Genomic DNA, 21,863 nt, shown 5'->3' with positions numbered 1-21,863 from the left:
GACCCTTAAAGGGGGTCTCATGTCAAGCTAGTGATGTTAAATAAGCGTTTACTGGGAGGCAACCCAACATTTCTTACCTTTTCTTATCTTTTCTTTTCTTTTCCTTTATTTTATTTTCTTTTCTTTAATGCATAGTTGTTTTTCATTTTTTTTAGGATAAATAGATGAGTACTTGCCACAGTCCAAGGGGTGGAGGGCATTTAGGAATAACTGAAAACATGAATGATGATGTCACTCAGGCGCTAAGCGCGGATCCTCGCGCTTAGCGTGCTCACCGCGGGACCTGTGCTCAGCGAGCATTCTCCCGCTAAGCACGATATAATTTTCAAATCTGGGAGGGAAGACCAAAGGACGTCGTCCTTTGTGCGCTAAACGAGCCTTACTCACTAAGCGCGAGAACCATAACTGCAGACAGTTCGAGAACTGCATAAAAACCTTTTCCCCTTCCCTCATTTTTTTATGCAAACCTCTGCACTTCTCTCCCTCAAGTTTTCTCTTTACCTCAACCAAATCCACTCCCCATAGCACCAATCAGTTGCATTGCATTCTATTCACCACAGCTGATTCCTCTTACCACATTTGGCCTTCACGTCATTCATAAATCTTACATCTTTGCCTGCACACAAAACATACATTAGGTATTTGAATTTGTTTAGGTTTTATTTGTCATACTCATGCATTGTGCTATTTTTTGTAGGTTTAATCTCTCTAAGCTCTTGCCTATGGCTTAGGGAGAAGTTACATTTTGGGAGAAGAAGGAATTTGGAAGGATTTGGTATGAACTCGCTAAGCCGCCACTTTGCACTTAGCGAGTTCATGAGTTCTGGCCTGTAGGCTGAAGAACGCGCTAAGCTGGCGTGTCACGCTTAACGCATTCAACAATTGAGAGGAAGGCCCCTGGGCTTAACGCCCTAATTTGCACTAAGCCCCAACACCCCCTGAGGTGCTGGTGCACAGGCTTAGTGCCACCTCGCGCTAAGCCTCCACTCCAGTGTACTTGGCTTAGCGAGACCCTTGTGCTAAGCCCACAAACTTCATGCACTGGCGCTAAGTGCCCACTGGCGGCTTAGCGCCCTTATCATTTTTTGTTTGCTTATTGCACCATATTTTTACTAACCTCAATCTTGTTTCTGTTAGTTTGCAGATGGCTTCACGAAAGCGCAGAGCGATGCTCACTCATCCGCAGGAGAGGGAGCCCGCATGGGACTCCTCTCGATTCACATTCGAGGTGGCCTAGCACAGATACTAGGACAACGTTCACCTCCAGAAAATTCTTCCGGAGAGGAACGTGGAGCTCGCCCCCACCATGTACGATGAGTTTTATGGGGAGCTTCAGAGCCGACTGTGGCACTGCCGATTGACACGCCTCCCAGAAAAAGGATCGATGTCGCTCTAGTATGAGAGTTCTATGCAAATGCCTACGATCTAGAGGACAACACGCCCAAGTTCTACAAGGTCTGGGGAAAAGTCATTTGATTTGATGCAAAGACATTGAATGACTTTTTGGAGACCCCCGTCATCATCCTAGAGGGGGAGGAGTACCCCACCTATTCCTAGTACCTACACACCTACTCATACCACCAGGCTATGGCAGTCAGGCTATGCACACCAAGTGGTCAGTTCATTCTGAACACCGATGGGGATCCATGGAAGCTGTTACGGAAGGCCTCACCATGTTGGCCCAGACATGGAGCATCCTAAGCTACTTCAACCTCGCTCCCACCTCTCTCACCTCTGATCTGAATGTGGACAGGGCTCGACTCATCTATGGGCTGGTGTCACAAATGGATATGAACTTGGGCAACATGATTTCAGGACAAATTACACAAATAGCCTAGTCCAACACCTCCCTGCTCGGATTCTCGATGTTGATCACGACCTTGTGCGACATTCAGTGGGTCACTTCAGACACCCTAACCTTCGAGTCGCTAAGTCTCGTGATCAACTTAGCATACATCTGGGAGAACTGCTGGAACCTAGCAGATCCTTCCATCATTTTCCCAAGTCCGAGCCAAAGCCGCTCCAAACGCAGCTCCAGTCCCTCCACCACCAGTTCCTCCACCATCAGCTGCTCCACCTGTCACCACCAGCCAGCCTTCCTCTTCCTTCTCAACCCAATAGGAGCCTCTCGCCTAGATGATGCAATGCATCTATCATGGCCAACGCCTAATCATTGAGAACATGCATCAGCTTGCCATCCACCTTGTCATGGATCCTCTACTGGTGACACTAGAGGACTTCATCCAGTGAGTTGCTTGGCCGGGAGTCCAACCTTCTACTGATGAGGGGTGATACCTCTAGCGTTGGAGATGCTGCAAATGCCAGAGCTGACATTGATTATGTTGCAGATCTTACAGCAGCTCAAGGTGAGTGGGATCCATGGCCTACATAGGATTGAGTATGGGCCACCTCTTTCTTTTCTTTTTCTTTATTTCTTTTATTTTAGTATTTTAATTTTCTTTTAAATTTCAGTGTACTTTCTTTTTCAATAATGATAATTTAATTTCAGCAGTTAATTTCATTTCAGTTATTAAACAAATAAAAAAATTGCATGATAGACATAGGGAATCAGTAATTAGCTGTGACTTATTCTGGATGAATTGATGCACGAGATACATTGTGTACTGATGAGATAATGGTGAAGGCTCTGATTTTGTGAGCAGGTGCCATTGTGAGTGATGAAGTATGAATCAAAAGCACAAGAGTAAAGAGGTTAGCACATCTGAACGGAAATCATGGTAGGGTAAGCCAAGCACGTCATAAATGTCCGGTGAGATGTGTGACCTTATAACTGTGAGAGAACGATTGTACCTAATTTCTTAATTTTGCATGATTCTGAGATTGTGTGAGTACATACATATGGTGGAAATGATCAAGGCCTTGTTTGATTTTCTCAGCCATTGAGCCAAATAGCCAACCTGTACTAAAATGAATCCCTTGCACCCTGTTGAGCCTAATATAATAAATTGTTTTGAAACCTGAGTCGAATGAAATTAATGACCACCTTATCTTAGGTTTTAGGAGAGCACGAGTCAAGACAAATTTACCTTTAATTTAGGGGAGTTGGATTTTTGGTATTTGGTGAAAAATTGTGTTTCATGAACATCACTAACAACACACACTTAAATGTAAAGTATGATGAGTTGCTACAATATCAGTTCTATTTAAAAAAAAAAACTTGTGTTCAAATAAAGAGCTGATAGCAATTAAAGTGCCAAATAAATTTTGTGTGCTATTAGGAAAAAAAGGCAAGTTGGGGGCTGTGCAATATAAAGTCATGGGTTATCAGAAAAACATGAGGTAAGTGCTCTCTTAGAACTTAATTTTGTTTCCAAAGAAAAACCATGAGTTCTTTGTTAGAAGAGCCACATTACAAGCCTAAAAAGTCCTTAGTGAACCACAATATGTATGTATGATTGCTTTAACTGAGAAGAAGTGAAAATTTGGGAACATTAATTTAGTTGTTAAACTTACTTTTTAGCTGAGACACTTGTGTGCTGAGGGAAACACTAGCCTTGTGAGGAGTGAAGTGGTTTGCCTTGATGGAGTTTTTATTTGCTAACCTTTTTCATCTTCATGTGTATTTCTTCATGCTTCCATCACAAGATCAAGACAAATGCAAACTCACAATCATTCATTGAAAGGTTTGAAAAGATTAGCATTTATCTCATGTGTTGGTACACTCATAACTTGTCTTTTGCTTGAGGACAAGAAAATGTTTTAATTTGGGAGAGTTGATAATTGTGAAATCTGAGTTAATTTAATATTCAATTTTGGCTAATAATGATTGTAATTTCTTTACTTTACTATTGTTTATAATGAAATAAGGAAGAAATTAACATCTTTGCAAATTTTGATTGGCAAAAGTCAAAAGAAGAAGATTTCAAGTGATTTAGAGGAAAATTGATGCAAAAACTGAAGAAAAAGAATTGAAGAAGAATTGGAAGAATTGGACAGCTCGCCCAACACGCAATCTAGGCTTAGCGGGCAAGTTTAGGCTTAGCACGCAGTCTCGCTCAGCGCGCAATTTAGGCTTCGCACGAAGAAGGCCCATGAGGAAGCCCAAAGGCGCGCTTAGCACGAAAATCCGTACTGAGCGTGAAGTTAGTGTGAAAAGTAAGCTACGTTAGGCCTATAAAAAGAGTAGGAAGCAAAAGGAAAAGACACACTGATCTCAGAGCTCTCTAGTGAAGAAATCCAAAGCCTGAGCTTTTCCTTTAGGGGAAATCTGTCTTAGCCATTCCTCCGTTTCTTTCTCTTAGTCATCCAATCCCTTCTTCCATCCATATTAGCCCTTGAAGTGTAAAGCCTCTCATGGCTATGAGAGGCTAAATCCCATTGTTGGGACTCTGGCAGGCCAAACTCTTGTAATGTAACTCTTTCTATTATCTATTTAATGTAATTCTGTTTCTATTATTCTTCTCTGTGCTTTTACGTTATTATGGCCTGATCATCCATATGATGTTTAGAGGGTAATACATTGAAAAATGTTTATTTTCTAAAGAACTGGAGAAGGGTATCTAAATAAATTCATTGCTAGAAATAGATTGACATTTGTTTTGCCCAAATTTTGCATCTCTTGTCTTAATGTGGTTTATTATTTTTATCTTTGCAAAGAAATTTGGAAGAAAAGAATAAACAAACTAGGCTCTTCGTGCTGGAAACCAAAGATAGAGTGTCTTAGTAGATGTGAGTAAAAACATAGATTTTATTAGATAGAGAAAATATTTTATATTGCATTACAAGTAGTTTTGGCATGTTAGGCTCCAACATTATCACATTCTGACTTCATCTTTTCGCATTTAAATTATTGTTTATTTTTCTTGTTATCTTTTTCTTTTCCTTTTACCCCAATTTTCACACTTATAATTCCTTTTATCTTCTTTCTCTTCTAATTGCTCAATAATTAGGTTTGCATCACTTTAAGTATAACCAAAGTCCTTGTGGATTCGACACTTGGACTTCCATTATAACTTTACTACCTATGACAAATTGGTACACTTGCCAACAAGTTAACATATGTGCATTAGAGATGATAAAGGCCAATTCGTCATGGCATCTTCTTCAAATTTTTCATGTCTCACAGAGGTAGTTGAGGGAGAAGATATAACACTTCGAGAAGCTTTGAGATGGCTCTGAGAGCTGGATATTGAGGAAGCCATTTTAGAAATGGATTGTCAAACAAGTTGTTTTTAATGTTAATAACAACATATGCTATAACTCAGAGTTAGGGATTACTGTTTTGTAGTGCAAGAATTTGATTAAAGAGTCTCCAAACCTTTTGGTTTGTTTTATGAGGAGGCTAGCGAATGTAGTTGCTCATAGTCTTGCTAGGGTAGCTAATTCTCATGCTGGTCACCAACTTTACAATAGTTTGCCTAATTGTATTGATCATCTCATTGATTTGGAAATAATGAGTATGTTTCCATAAAAAAATGTTTTATTTTCAATGGGCCTAAGGCAAAGGCCTAAATGTTGCAATATGCATAGTCCTGGCACTTGTATTTGCAAAATAAACCATCTCAACATAGGAAAAATCAATCACGTATTAATAGGGATATATCATTATAGTTCACTTTTATCTATGGGGCAAAGGAAACTGAATCTTTTTCATTTTGTGACTTCTCATATCAAATTCGTATTCAATAATTATAAATCATGAAATAAGCAAACATATTGTAACACCAAGAGTTATTCCACAAACACTATCTTGAACAAATTAGAATATTTTAATTGACATGAAGAAACTCTTGCAACACATAACTTGTCCAATATTCCTTAAAAACCTAACACACCAATATTGAATGAGTTTGAAAGTATAGGGGAAAATTATTATTGTTAATGATATTTTATAAGAATGTAACTAAATATCACAACAAAAGAAGAAAAATTAATGAAATATTACTAGTTTTTTTATTGGAAACATGCTTATATTATATATGTTCTTACTGGTTTTGGCAGAACCATCTCACGGTGGTGATTCTCCATGAGTTCCTCCATGAACAAGGGTGGGAGTACCTACAAAGACACTCCGACGGTCAAGTTAGAAGCATAGAGATAGATAGGTAGATAAGTGTATGGGTTAGAATGAGAATAGAATACCTAAACTTTGATCATCTTCTTTTTATAGAGGGGAAATTGGGTACCTAGATCTCAGTTTCCCTTTGTAATAAAGGAAAGGTATAATCTTTATCTTATCTTTCCTTAAATAATATATATTTCCTAGATTTGTAGACCACCTGTTATCTTTTAATTGACAGATAGAGTTTTTCCTCTTTCCTTATTTAAACTGCTAGTCTATTTCTAAGTTATCGACTAGATCAAATGTTGTGTATGATGTTCTGTCGATTCTGAGTAATAAACTACTAAGGCCAAGTAATGGCTTGCCAAGTCCGAGTAGAACAAGTCCCACAATCTCTAAAGCGGGCTGTAAGAGCTATAATTCTTCAACCTTGGATTCTTTCAAACAAGGTGTTCAAGTTTTTATGCGATATCGAGTTCGGGTAACGAGACACTCGAAGCATCAATCTTTCAACCCTTATGTCCATTTAAGATGCATATAATGTTTTCACGCATTTTGAAAAAAGGCGTAATGATAGTGTCCTTTGAATTTTGAAACATTTGATAGGACAACTAAGAGTCGCATCTCTTCCCAACCGTTGATCTATAGGTTTTGGGAAAAGATCTAACAGTCCAAATAGGTACGTCTTTTTGTTTGTCAGAAGATTCCAGAACACTATATGAAGGTGGGGAATTCCTTCTCACTTCACTGTTCCTTTTCTGGCCATCCTTCTTATCTTCAGGATCAACTTTCTTTTCTCCAATGTCTTTTCCATTTATTTCTTCTTCATCCAGGTACGTTGTTGTCAACCCTCTAATATTTCCTTTTCTGGGGAGGGTTCTGCTCGCTCCAGCGATGGTCGAATGTTGTCACCGGAGGTCAGTCCACCTTCATGGTGATTTTGACATTGTTAGGAACCAAGTTTTCGACGTTTTTGTTGGTGATGTCATCATTGGAGGCGTCCCGATCCCTCTTAATGCTAGTGCCATCGTCCCTATAAGTGGTGCAGCTGCTGGGAAAGGGTGTTGTTCCTATTCTAGTGTGCATTTTATTCCTATGGAGGATGAGGCTGAATCCCCTCTACCAAATGCTCCTCAAATGTTATAGATTTAGACTTGGAGGCAATAACTATTCAAATGATCCGACATAGGTCGCTCATTCTTCCTCTAAGAAAACCTATTTCAGTTAAGGGGTTTCCTTCCATTATTCTCCTGTATTACTACTAGGTTCATGAGGAAGTTGGATTCTACCCAAGTAGTTTCCTAACTTACTTGTTTGATTTCGAGTTCCTTGAGTTGGTTGAGTTATTTCACGTTGATCTCTCGAATGTTATGTATGTTGAGTCTTGCTGGGAAAATGAATATGTTTTCATGCGTGATTTTTTGTGTGAGACTCATTTTACATACATGTATTCATCTTTTCCCTCCACACTTCACCTTACTGTCGCCTTTGACAAGTTTGAGGTTGATGTGTTGAGGGAGTTAAATGTTGCTCCTACCTAGTTGCATCCGAATGCCTAGGTGGCCATGTGTGCCTTCAAGGTGTTATGCGACTTGTTTTTTATCATCCTAACTACCCCCAAATTCCTTCATCATTATACTGTGAAGGAAAATAAAAGTGGTGGTTGATTATCCTTTACCAGCATTTCCGATAAGGCAGTCATAGGACCCTATACTACCTTGTACAAAAATTTCAAGGGTTATTTCTTTCGAGTACACCTTGGACCCAAACCTATGCCCATTTACTTTACTTGGAAATGGGTTCTGATGTAACGACCCCAAATGCCATTACATGAAATACTAAGGCTTTAACATAGAAAGATTCATTTTTAGTCCCTTTAAAACTCTTGAATCAGTCTAATCCATGAAAATACGTGTACTTTTATTTTTTCATGCATATAAGTGCATCATATAAACATCACCCATGAGAAAGGTCCTCAAGTTGTAAAACATATAGTTGTGTATGCTCCAAGATACTTCATCATCAAAACATCATGAACAAATCTCCAAACAAAACTCAAGGATCCCATCAAGGGAATAAATACAACATAGATCCATGAAGATGTATAAATCATAAACTGATCCCCACCAAGACAAAATATAAATAAATGACAAAAGGTCGGATGTCGCCCCTAAGTCCACCACCAAGTCTACATCAACCACAAGTGACATGCTCCTTAAAGGCTACATCATAATCTGCTCATGTATCAAATGACACGATCTTCACAATTCAATATAAAATGCAAGGGTAAGCTCATTTTAAAAGAAAACAACACATAAAAGAACTATGAGATCAAGATGTTAAAAAAAGATATAGAAATCCTCTATTGTTTTAATAGTCATGTACTAATACAACTGCTCAAGTAACACATCATTCTTAAGTCACAAATATCAATGCAGATGTCTAACTATGATGTTATGTTATGTTGGCTCTTTACCCTCAAAAGATTCACATTTTGAGCGATTAAGCCAAGTACATCCCTTAACATAGTTGCACTCTATGATATGACCATTTGTGGAGACTTGCATGAACCTTGTGGAAGAAGTGTGGTTTTATCAAAAATGGGTGAGCGTGGGTAGTGACTTACCTCAGTAAGACTTGCAAAGACCTTAACCTATCTAGGGATTCGCCCACCCATCCATTCTATAGACCTATTCGGTGTTAGCCATCATGAAAACCTCCAACACTAGGTTGAAGGCCTTGTTAGCACCCTTAACTTACGTGCCTACTCATATTCGATGTCATTCATCAATGCATATATGTTATGATCATTCAAATTAATATCATGTGTCATCCCAAATTCATTCACCAATACCAACATCATAAGAGGTTGTAACATCATAGATTCATCATTCATATGTTCATTATACTCGTGAACCCGCCTATAGTTCAATAAGCATAACAAGACATTCCAACACCTTGAATTCTTGCAAACAACACACCAAAGCTCATGAATATGAATCTCATGATCTCAACATAAAATCAACTCTAATAATAAAATAACATCATCTTAACCAGATCTCATATCATCATAAATTCATTAAGATCTAAATATAGTTAATTTATGCAAGGAAAACAATCATTAAACACATCCACATCAAAATTGGTCATTGGACTCAACTTACCACTAGACTCAAAACTGACAATTGAACTAAAAATAACTCATTGGACTCATAATGATCATTGGACTAAAAAATGATCACTGAACTCAAAACTAATCACTAGATTCAAAATGGCCGCTGGACTCAAAACTAATCATTAGACTCAAAATGGTCACTAGACTCAAAATTGATCATCAGATTCAAGATGGTCACTGGACTCAAAATGGTCACTAAACTCAAAATCGATCATTGGACTCAAAATGGTCATTAGACGTAAAATGGTCACTGGATGTGACACCAGATGCTGGACATGGAAATGATCCCTGGATGCGACACGGGATGCTAGACGCAAAAAGGATCACTGGACGTGACATTGGACACTGAACGCGAAAATGGTCATTGGATGTTGGACACACACTAGATGCAAATTATGTAGAATTTCAAAATTTCTGTAGAGTTGACCTCTGATGGCTTCCAAATCATCCCAAAACAAACTCAAACACTTTCCCATCAATTCCAAATACATAAACAACAACATCAAAACACTTCACAAATAGGAACTTTTAATCAATATTCATCCAATAAACAACAACCCAAATTTTAAAACTCAACCTCAAATGCTCAAACTTCCATTTTTAACAACATGATTCATTTTGCAACAACCTTGAAACCAATTCACAACAACCTAAGCAAAAAGGGATGATGACTCTTTAAAGAAGAAAGGGAAAAAGGAGTGAGCTTTGGGTCCAAGTGAGGAACTTTCTTTCAATCCCACAACAACCACACTCTACCAGCATCAACTCAACCCCAAAGCAAACCAAAAACAGAATCAAAACCCTTAAAACCAAGTTTTTCCATGAAAGTTCATGGTTGCTCTAGGGAAAACAAAAATGAACTCAAAGAGAGGAAGAATGTGAGATTATCTCACCTAGGGTCAGTTAACAACCACTATAAGGAGGAGAAAAGAGTTCTCTTTTTGCAAAACACCAAGGTTCTAGGTACTCTAATGGTGGTTCTTGGAGAATAAATAATTGTGAGGAGAAGTGTGTTGAGAGAGAAAGAGAGTTTCAACACAAAATGAGGGTTTTATGGAGATATAAGGCTGAAAAGGTTTTTCCTTCTAACACCTAAGTATCTGCTAAACTCACATCCCTTTCACTAACCATCACAAGCCCATTTTTAATTTTTACTGCAACATTATTCATTTTTTATATTTATATTTAATAATACTTTCATACTATATTATTCTTCCAATGACTAAAATTTTAATTAAATAATGTCTCTTAATTATAATATGTAACTGCTAATTAAATTAATTTATAACTATATGGCATTCATTACAAATTCAAACAACTTATTACATTTTATTAAAATTTTGAATTATCAAAACTCAATACTAATTCTAATACAATTATTATTACATTTCATTATGATAAAATTTTCTGAATTTATTTTTATTAAAATATTTGATAAAAACTTTAATTTCATTGTCATACAGTTTTTTATGAGTATTTTGTTGTCATTCTATGATACCAAACACATATGTTTAAATTTAAAATAAATTTTAATGATATTTTTTAAAATACCTAAATTCAAAATATAATTTTTTTTTGTTACAATTAAAATATACTTTAATTTTAAATAACTCCTCAATCATATATAATTTTAATAAATTACATCTTGATAGTTAAAAACATTAAAATAACCTGCTTTTAATTTAACAGTGTTATGAGATTTAATTTAAGATCTTATCTATATCTTTTTACATTACTATATAAAAGTATTGTCTTAAAAATATAGAAATAAGGTGTTATTCAAGTGCAAATTGTACTCTACCCCCTCCTTTTTCATACAAAAATATTCTTTTATGATATTTATATTTACTAATATTCACATACTATTTATTATTCCAATAACTTACATTTAAATCAATTTTAAAAAAAAAACTTACATTTAAATCAAATTTAGTATCTTTATTACAATACATAACCACGAATGAAATATAATATATAATTATTAAGTACTGATTACAAATTATTGAAGCATTATTATCACATTTAATTAAAACTTCAAATTATCAGTTATTGAATACAATTCTTATAGGTTGAAAAAAATGCACTTCTAATACAAATATTACATTTTATTATAACGCAATTGTTTGGATGATTTTATGATATTAAAATATTTGATACAAAATTAAATATAATATATAATTATTAAGCACTGATTACAGATTATTACAGCATTATTATCACATTTAATTAAAACTTCAAATTATCACGTTACTGAATACAATTCTAATAGGGTTGTAAGAAAAAAAATGCAATTCTAATAGAAATATTACATTTTATTATAACACTATTTTATGATATTAAAATATTTAATAAAAGCTTTAGTTTCATTATTATTCTCTTAAAATATTAAAATATTTAATAAAAATGCAATTCTAATACAAATAATTTTTAAATTTGAAATAAATTTTAAATTTATACTTTTAAAATGTAGCTAAATTTGGAAGACACGTTGAATATCAACTTCTCTCCAACAAAATTAAAATGAAATAAAAATTTCCTCAAGAACGAAGAAGAAGAAGAAGAAGAAGAAGAAGAAGAAGAAGAAGAAGAAGAAGAAGAAGAAGAAGAAGAAGAAGAAGAATAGCACTATACTTTGAGTTTGATTCTCTCGAAACTCTATCGCAAAGAGTTGATGCTATCTTAGTAAGGATAAAAATAGGTGCTATCTTAGTAAGGATAAAAATAGGCTTACACAAAACTATAATAAAAAAATATCATTTTAACATAAAAACTCAAATAATTGTTATATATCTCATCTTTTATTTCAAACATTATTGATATACACTTTATGTACTTGGACGTCAAGAAGATTTACCTACCATGAGAGACCAACAAAAATAATAAGATCAGAATTGCTACTCAATGAGTAAAGAAACTATCTTTTTAATTTTTCCCACATATTAATTATATATTTTATTCAAATAATAATTTTATTTCAGGTAAATTAATTTTACTTGATAAATCAATGTTGCCTCTATGAGACAACATCAATTTGGAACAATTATTTTATAATAAATATTAATTTTATACTTGTAAGGCTTACATTGCCTTTATGAGACAATATTGACCTGGGAGCAACAATTCAGGTAAATATTAATTTTACTTAAATGTTTATAAAGTCAATGATTCTTCTATGAGACATCATTGACTTAAAAGTAACTGTTCCGAAATAAACATTGACTAAGTCTGTTGAGGACATCTTGAACTCACAAATTTTAGTTAGAATTGGTATAAAGAGCAAATATGTAAATGACTTAGTTGGTATGATAAGTGGATAACATCTTTCCCATTTTAGTAACCAGATCACAAAGAGACGGACTCTCTCTCTCTGTGCGTGTGCGTGTGTGTGTAACCAGATCACAAAGAGACTGACTCTGTGTGTGTGTGACACATGATAAAATGTTGATGTGGCAAGATCTATGTTAATTACGCAAGTGAAATATTAACACTATAATTTTTTGCCTCAACTCTTTTATATATTATAAACAAATCAATAGACAAATATTTATTTTTCCAGATCATTTAACAAGTACATTCAAAACTACTTATTTAATAATATATATTCAATAAATTTTCTATGCCTATAAAAAATAACATCATTTTAATAGATGTCATTTATGAATAAACAAAAATATTTTATCAAATAGTACTTAATAAAATATTATAGAACATATTTTTAAAGTTCTAATTCCTATGTCTTTAAATATTTTTTGGTTTTATTAAAATCAAAACAACTATTGAATTTAGAAAGGGTACATGAAGAAAGATGATTGCATCATGACTTCACTTGCACACTCGTTGATAATCACTAATGCGACCACCTAAGTTGCGTGCGTTTGTCGTCTTTGAGTTATATATTCAATATACATACAAGGGAAGATCCAGCATAGAATTTTGTGAATAAGTTGTCAATACCATACTTTCCATTGCTTCCAAATCAAGAGTGCATAAAAAACAATTCCATGACCAAAAACAATCCCAATTTGACACTAATAAAATTCCAATCAACTGTACAAGCTAACCTTTCTCATTCTTGATGTGACAGTACCTTTGACTCTTTCCCATCAATTTTTCCAGTCAATGGAGGACCATATAGCTTGCCATTGCCTTCAAATGAAGAAGCTGGAAATGATTGAATTTGGGTACTTGTTGGGATCTTTCCCACCAAATGATTGAAGGAGAGATTTAAATATGATATAAATGACAAACTTGCAAGTTGGATAGGAATTTCTCCACTCAGAGAGTTTTGTGACAGGTCCAAGGACTCCAATTGTTTCAGGTTACCTATCGATATGGAATTTCACCAGACACAGCATGGTTTGACAAGTTGAGGACATGGAGTGTTTTGACATCCATTAAATCCTCTGGATAGTCAAGGATAGTCAATTTGAAAGTTAGATTTTGCAAAGGTTCCTCCAACTTGGTCAACAAGTTGTTAGAAATATTAAGATAATTATGTTTTCCATATCAGTTGGGCACTATTCCTCGAATTTGGTTATCTGAAAGATCTAGTTCGACTAATCCAGACAGGTTTCTCAAGAAACTAGGGAATGTTTTCAAGTTGCAGGATGCCAAGTATAGATAGCTAATGCTGGGAAAGGAAAATGGGTCAACATTAGTAACATTCAGATCAACTGATAAGTTGTTGTTTGAAAGGTCTAGTGTAGTTAAATTTTTAAGCTCATCAAAACCTTATTCAGCTGCACTGACCCATTGAACTTGTTCGAAGAAAGTCGGAGGGTAGAGAGTGTACTGAGCTTCAAAACAGATGTTCGAAAAGGTCCGGATAGATTATTGCTACTTAAATCGAGGGTGTCCAATATAGAAAAGGTCACATTTATGAATTTATCAAGTTGACTGAACTGATTGTGGTCAAGCAAAATCCATTGCATGGATGGGAGTGTAAAAATGGATGAAGGAATGCTCCAAGTGAAAAAATTATAACTCAAGTCAATGTAGACAAGATTGTGCAGCCCTTCAAAATGAGACGATGGAATTATACCATTTAAATGATTACCGGAAAGGTCTAAATCAATAAGGTTTTTGGGCATGCCAAATGATGTTATTGGACCGGTGAACTTGTTATGTGACAAATCCAGGTAACTGAGTTTTGTTAGGTTTGACAGTGAATTGGAAATGTTCCGTTAAATCCACAATCAGAGAGATGCAACTCAGATAAGTGTTAAGAGAGCGTGGAAATGCTCCAGCAAAGTGTGCGTCTATAAACTTTAAGGTCTGGAGATGTTGAAGACTGAAAAGAGTACTTGAATCCTCGAGGTTACTCCCAACCAATTGCAACAATCATCACTTGCATTCCACGACTGCAGGCTGCTGTAACTTCCAATGAATGTGAGGTTGTTCTTAAATTGGAGCAGCAAAGACTTCTGATCATCAAGACATTGCCCACCACAAGGAAGTGGTTACAAAGGCACAACCAATACAATGGCATCACCACAAGAGTTGAAACAACCTGAATTTTCATCGTAGATATTTCTATGTGTGACAACAGCAGTTACAAGTTTAATTAATCTGTTCAAAAACTGAAATAAAAATGGTACGTACCTAGTTCAAATGAAACTCACAACTTTTATCTTGTGTTTAGATCAAGAATTTTAAAATTTCAAGGAATTTGAAATGCCTAGAATTTGAATTGCTTTGATTTTAATTTCCTTCATTTTTCAAATGTTTTGTTTGGATAAATCAATTCAAATTTCTTCCATTTTAAATTTTTTGTTTGGATAGGGCAATTCAATTTCCTCTATATGCAAAATTTCAATTTTATATTTTAAATAGATGAAATTTTAATATTAAACTTTATAGAAAATAAACACAATCTAATTTTAAAATATTAATTAAAAAATATTTTCAATTTTTTATAAATATAAAATATTGATAATTTTAATCAGGGTTGTTTTGTCTGACCACAACCAATGATGTTTTTAAACCGACATCAACCAAGGCTATTTTTCGGTCGACATCAAATAGGACTTTTTTTGTCAAAGTATGCTGAGAATATTTGTTAGCTGACGTCAACCGAGACTATTTTTTGACTAACGTTGGTTAAGTCTATTTTTCAGCCGATGTTGACTAGATTTTTTTTATCAACGTCGGCTAGGGTTTGTTTGGTTGACACCAGCTAAGGTCTTTTCAAACGACATTGACCAAGACAATTTTTAACCAACGTTGGCCTAAAAAATCCTAGCAGGCGTTGACAAAAAATCTACCCAATATCAACTAAAAAATAGCTTGTTTGATGCCGACCAATAGAACCTATCCGATGTCGACCGAAAAATATCATTGATCAACGTTGGCCGAAAAATCCCTAGTCGAAGTTGACTAAAAAAATAGTCCTGACCAATGTCGGACAAAAAACCCTACCCAACATCGGCTATAAAATAGTCTTGGCTGATATTGGCTAAAAAATAGCTCTGACCGATGTCAACGGAAAAAACTTTAGTGGATTTCGATTGTAAGAACCTAGTCGATGTCGACTAAAAATAATCATGCTCGATGTCGATCAAAAATACCTAGCTGGTGTTACTAGAAAAAACCCTAGACAACATCAACCAAAAAACCTAGCTAATGTGATTAAGAAATAACTCTGGCTAATGTCAGCCAGAAAATCCTAGTCGATGTCAGCAAAAAAATCCTAATCAGCGTCGACTAAGAAAATCTAGTTGACATCAGTCAAAACACCTTAGCTAACATCGGCTAAAAAATAACCTTAGCAAATATTGACTAAAAATTAGTTTTGGTCGATGTTGGCTGAAAAAACCTAGCTGACGTCGGTTGCAAAATCCTAACAGGTGTTTACTCAAAAGTTAGTCATGACCGATGTCAATAGAAAAAATCTAGTCAACGTTGGCCAAAAAAATCGTTGGTCAACATCAACTGAAAAAAGTCCTTGACCGACATTAGCAAAAATTTCCCATGACTGACGTCAGTGAGAAAATAACCCTAACCAATATCATCTAAAAACAATCTTAGCCAATATCGGCAAAAAATAGCTTTGGTTGATATCATACAAAAAAATTCTAACCAAAAAAACCTCGACCAACGTCAGTGAAAAATAACTTATGTCGATATCGGCCGTAAAAACTTTGGTCACCCGTAGTTGTGAGTGTTGAGCGAGAAAGAATCGCGAGCAAGAATGTGAGTTAAAGTGAGCATCTCCGAAAAAAAAAATTAAAATTCTATATTTTTTGAGAGAATTTGAAATCCCACTGTTTTAGTCAATCAAAATGATTCATAAAAATACTAAAAATTAAATTTTATCTCAAATACTCTATCCAAACAAGTTATTTTTATCACGAATCATTTTAAATTCTCCCATTAAATTGCTCCATCCAAACACATTGTGGAAAAGTCTTCCTTCAAAGCTTGCTTTCACCAAATTGGCACTCCGCACGCAGCAGCAGGAATTCCCAAGTTTCACTTTTGATGGATCTAAATTGGACCACTAACACCTATATATTGGCCATTTTTAGTTATAGGTGTAATTAAATATTAATACTATTAATGTTTTTCCCTGGGAATGGGATTAAAAAGAAAGAAAGAAACAAAAAGAGAGGACAGCTAGTCATGAAAGAATGAAAAAGAAACAGAAAGAAAGAGTGTGGATGTAAATAATACGAAGGTGGTAAGTGTGAATGTATTAGATGGCATTGATTTTGATAGACAAACAGGGGTGTAGCAAGTAGCAGAGGTGCAACAAGCAATTCAAGAACAGGGTGCAAACATCAACAAAGAGGTGCAAACAGAAGGCAGAGCAAAAAGGGTGATCACCAAACCTTCATACCTGAAGGACTTCGTGCGATGATGGATGAGCTGGCGCTAGAAGGATCTACAAGGATTTGTTGTCGAGAATCAGGAGGCAGCCATAACAAATTCCATGTTTTGTAATCTTTGCACCTAGCACAGAATCACAATTTTGTTAGGAATTCTATTATAAATATGGATTCATTGTAATAAACAGATCATGAATGAAATACTTAACTTTTTGAAATTCTATCCTTCTCTTTTCTCTAGAGGAACTGGTCCTCGAAACCAGCCCAAGTCACCCCTAACATTTGGTGCTCTCGTCACCATGGCCGACCAACCACACGGCACCTCATCCTCCCCGATCGAAACCGCTATCCTCAAGCTTACTACCTTACAGGTCTCCCTCGGTGAAACTGTTCAATCCATGGCCCAGAAATTCGATGAGCTCTTGCTACGGCTACCCTCCACATCCCCTTCTCCATCATCACAACCTATTCCTTCCATCTCCCCTGTACCTTCACATCAACACCGCATGAAATTAGACATTCCACGCTTCAATGGTACTGACCCCTTCGGGTGGGTATTCAAAATTAACCAATATTTCCAATACCATGCGACCCCCGAACATGACCGGCTTACCATTGTGTCCTTCTACATGGACGGCCGAGCTCTTGCTTGGTTTCAGTGGATGGCCACTAATGGCCAACTCACCTCCTGGCCTACCTTCATTTAAGCCTTTCAGACGCGTTTCGCCCCTTCCCACTATGATGACCCCACCGGTAACCTCTTCAAGCTCACCCAGCGTGGTTCGGTGACTCAGTATTTGTCAGAATTTAAGGAATTGGCTAACCGTATTGTTGGCCTTCCTCCCCAATTTCTCCTCAGTTGCTTCATTTCAGGCCTTACTCCCAAAATTCGTCGCGAGGTGCAATCTTTGCAGCCCCTGACTTTGGTGCAGGCCGCGGGTCTTGCGCGTCTCCAGGAGGAGAAGCTCCTCGACACGCATTCCACCTTCCGCAATCACACTCCGCCGGTCCTTTCCGTTCCTCAACCTCGGCCGATTTCAATGCCTGGTCTTCTCCAAGCTCCTTCTTCTCCTGCACCGTCATCACAGCCTCCTCCATTGGTGAAGCGTCTGTCGCCGGCTAAGATAGCTTCTTGCTGTGAACGCGGGTTGTGTTTTACCTACGAGGAGAAGTACCATAGAGGTCACAGATGTGACTCTAGGGTTTTCCTCCTGGTAGCTGCTGAGGACGACAACCCTGACCCTATATAGAGGACTTGGACCTGGGACCCGACCCACCCAACAGCCCGAACCCGACTACGGCCCAAATCAGTTTTAATTCACTGGCGGGTAACTTGGCACCCGAAACTCTCCAACTATTGGGCCTGGCCTCCGGCCACCACGTCGTCGTCCTCGTCGATGGGGGCAACACTCATAACTTCATTCAGGAAGATTTGGTGCAAAGAATTGGCCTTCCCACACAGGACACTACTCCTTTACGGGTCTTAGTTGGTAATGGACAGCACTTGGCTTGCTCTCGGTGGTGTCCGCGTGTCAACCTTACCATTCAGGACTTCACCTGTGACGTGGACCTTTATGTATTACCAACTGTAGGTGCTAACATTGTTTTGTGCGTACAATGGTTAAAAACTTTGGTGCCCGTGCTCACTGATTATTCCCTCATGACTATGAAGTTTTTCTATGACCAACGCTTAATTGAGCTTCGCAACGACACTGATCTCACCATTAACATGCTCACACCACCTCAACTTCGCAGATTCTTGAAACACAATGAACATGCATCATGCTTCCACATTGCGGTCCTCACGGAGGCATCTCCAGACGAGACCCCACCCCCCTTGGACCCTCACATTAAGACATTAATTGATCACTTTGGGACCTTATTTCAGCCACCTACGTCCCTTTCGCCGGCGCGAATTACCGACCACCACATCCATTTACTTCCCCAGGCTACCCCTGTTAATGTAAGGCCTACAGGTACCCCCATTACCAGAAACAGGAGATTGAACTTCAAGTGGAATCAATGCTGCAGAAGGGCCTGATTCGACCTAGCACTAGTCCCTTCTTTTCTCCGGTGCTCCTTGTCCGCAAGCATGATGAATCATGGAGGTTCTGCGTGGACTACCGAGCCCTCAACGCCATTACCATCCGCGATAGGTTCCCCATTCCAACAATTGATGAATTGTTGGATGAATTGGGCCAAGCCTGTTGGTTTTCGAAACTTGATCTGCTCTAGGGGTATCACCAAATCCGCATGCATTCCTCAGACATTGCGAAAACGGCCTTCTGCACGCATCACGGACACTATGAATTTAAAGTTATGCCCTTCGAGCTATGCAATACTCCCTCCACTTTTCAGGCGACGATGAACATGCTTTTCCGACCATTCCTCCACTGGTTTCTCATTGTCTTCTTTGATGACATTTTAATTTATAGCATCACTTTTAATGATCATGTTCTTCATTTACAACAAGCTTTTCAGGTTCTGTTGGACAATCAATTCGTCCTCAAGTTGTCCAAATGCACTTTTGCTCAACCGCAAGTGGAGTACCTCGGCCATGTGGTATTGCAGCGAGGTGTAGAACCAGTCTCTTCCAAGGTGGATGCGGTCCGTCAATGGCCCACACCCCATTCCGCCAAAGCCCTCTGTAGCTTTTTGGGTCTCGCTGGATTTTACAGAAGATTTATTAAAGGGTACGCCACCAATGCGGCCCCTTTAGTTGCGGCCACCATTACGGATCCCTTTTAGTGGACTAACCCAGCTCAATTGGCCTTTGAACAATTGAAATAAGCTCTGACAGAAGCCCCTGTGCTTACTTTCCCAGACTTTCAGCTGCCATTTACGGTCGAGACTGATGCATCCGGCATTGGGATGGGTGCAGTTCTCTCCCAAAGGGGTCACCCCATAGCCTATTTCAGTAAACCTTTTCCTCCAAAGCTCCGCCATTCTTCCGCATATGTCCGTGAGCTATTTGCGGTGACGACGGCGGTTAAGAAGTGGTGCCAGTATCTTCTTGGCCACCGATTCACGATCATCACGGACCACCGTAGCTTGAAGGAGTTACTCACACAAGTGGTGCAGACCCCTGAGCAACACACATACCTGGCTCGTCTGATGGGGTATGACTTCCAAATTCAGTTCCGTTTCGGCGCCACTAATCAGGCAGCGGATGCGTTATCACGACTTTCCAAGGAAGAGTCCTCCTTCTCCCTCATTTTGTCTGTACCCTGTTTGACATTTATGGAGGAGTTGAGGAAGCAGTTAGCTCAAAATGAGACCTATTAGTCACAGCTTCAGGACATTCAAGCCACTCCTGCCAAATATCCTGACTTCAGCATTTCAAACAATCTCATTCTACGCAAAGGTCGCATATGGCTTCCTCCTCACCTACCTCTGCTTACCACCCTTCTCACTAAGTACCATGCCACCCCTACCGGAGGACACCTTGGCATAGCTAAGACCATAGCTCAATTAATGGACAAATTTTATTGGGATGGGTTGCGAGACGATGTAGCAAGGTTTGTCTCTAATTGCTTGGACTGTCAGCATTCTAAATATGAAACAAAATGCGTCGCCGGTCTCCTGTGCCCTCTGCCGGTTCCCCACCGTCCATGGGAGGACCTCTCCTTAGACTTCATCACCGGTTTGCCTGCCTTTCAGGGGAACACCACCATCCTTGTGGTCGTTGATAGGTTCTCTAAAGGCATTCATTTGGGAATGCTTCCCACTTCACACACGGCTTACACAGTTGCAGCTTTATTCATGAACATTGTCGGTAAAATTCATGGTCTCCCTCGTAGCATGATTTCTGATCGTGATCCCCTGTTCCTCAGCCGGTTTTGGCAAGACTTATTTCGTCTCAGTGGCACCCACTTACGGATGAGTTCTTCATACCATCCTCAAAGCGATGGTCAGACAGAAGCTCTGAACCGTGCCATTGAACAGTACCTCAGGGCTTTTGTTCACCGGCGACCAAGTTCATGGGGAAAGCTATTGATGTGGGTGGAATGGTCCCACAATACTTCTTGGAATGTTGCTACTGGCTCCACTCCGTACAGAATCACATTTGGTAGAAAGCCCTTTAATTACCCTGAATACCTTGCCGAGGATTCTAAGCTTGAAGTTGTTGATGATATGCTCACAAACCGAGAAGACACTTTTCGCCTGATCCGTAAAAAGCTCCTCAAAGCTCAAGAATTGATGAAGAAGTATGCGGATGGATGCTAAACGAAGAGATGTGGAGTATCAGGTTGGTGATTGGGTTATGGTCAAACTCAGGCCCCATCGTCAAACCTCGGCCAAGCCTCAATCCTCCAGCTCCGGGAAACTTTCGAAACGTTTTTACGGACCATTCACGATCACTGAACGGATTGGTCCTGTGGCCTATCGCCTGAAGCTCCCTGAGGGTGCCCGTATTCACCCTGTGTTTCATTGTTCAATCTTAAAACCATTCAAAGGGACGCCGACACCAGCAGATTCTGTTTCCCTTCCTGACCAATTTGCTCACGATCAGCCCATTGTTTCTCCATTAGCCATTTTGGACTACCGTTATAACTCTGACATTCTAGGATCCCCGTGGGAGGTACTAGTGCAGTGGTCGGGCCTGGCTCCTGATGAGACGTCCTGGGAATCCTGGTCACAGCTGAGTCGAGAATATCACCTTGAGGGCAAGGTGAATTTCCAAGGCCCGTGGGATGATAGACAAACAGGGGTGCAGCAAGTAACAAAGGTGCAACAAGCAATTCAAGAACAGGGTGCAAACATCAACAAAAAGGTGCAAACAGAAGGCAGAGCAAAAAGGGTGATCACTAAACCTTCATACCTGAAGGACTTCGTGTGA

The 21,863-nt window shown here is 38.1% G+C and overlaps 1 protein-coding gene across 1 annotated transcript; it reads left to right on the top strand.

Moving 5' to 3' along the window:
- Window positions 1–21,287: 21,287 nt before the first annotated feature.
- LOC113002395 (uncharacterized) lies at window positions 21,288–21,863 on the top strand. Its single transcript, XM_026129678.1, has one exon. The coding sequence runs from the start codon at window positions 21,288–21,290 to the stop codon at window positions 21,861–21,863; it is 576 nt and encodes a 191-aa protein (XP_025985463.1).

This window comes from Glycine max, chromosome 1 (genome assembly GCF_000004515.6).
Source record: "Glycine max cultivar Williams 82 chromosome 1, Glycine_max_v4.0, whole genome shotgun sequence".
NCBI lineage: Eukaryota > Viridiplantae > Streptophyta > Magnoliopsida > Fabales > Fabaceae > Glycine > Glycine max.
This window is presented reverse-complemented; position numbering and strand designations above follow the sequence as displayed.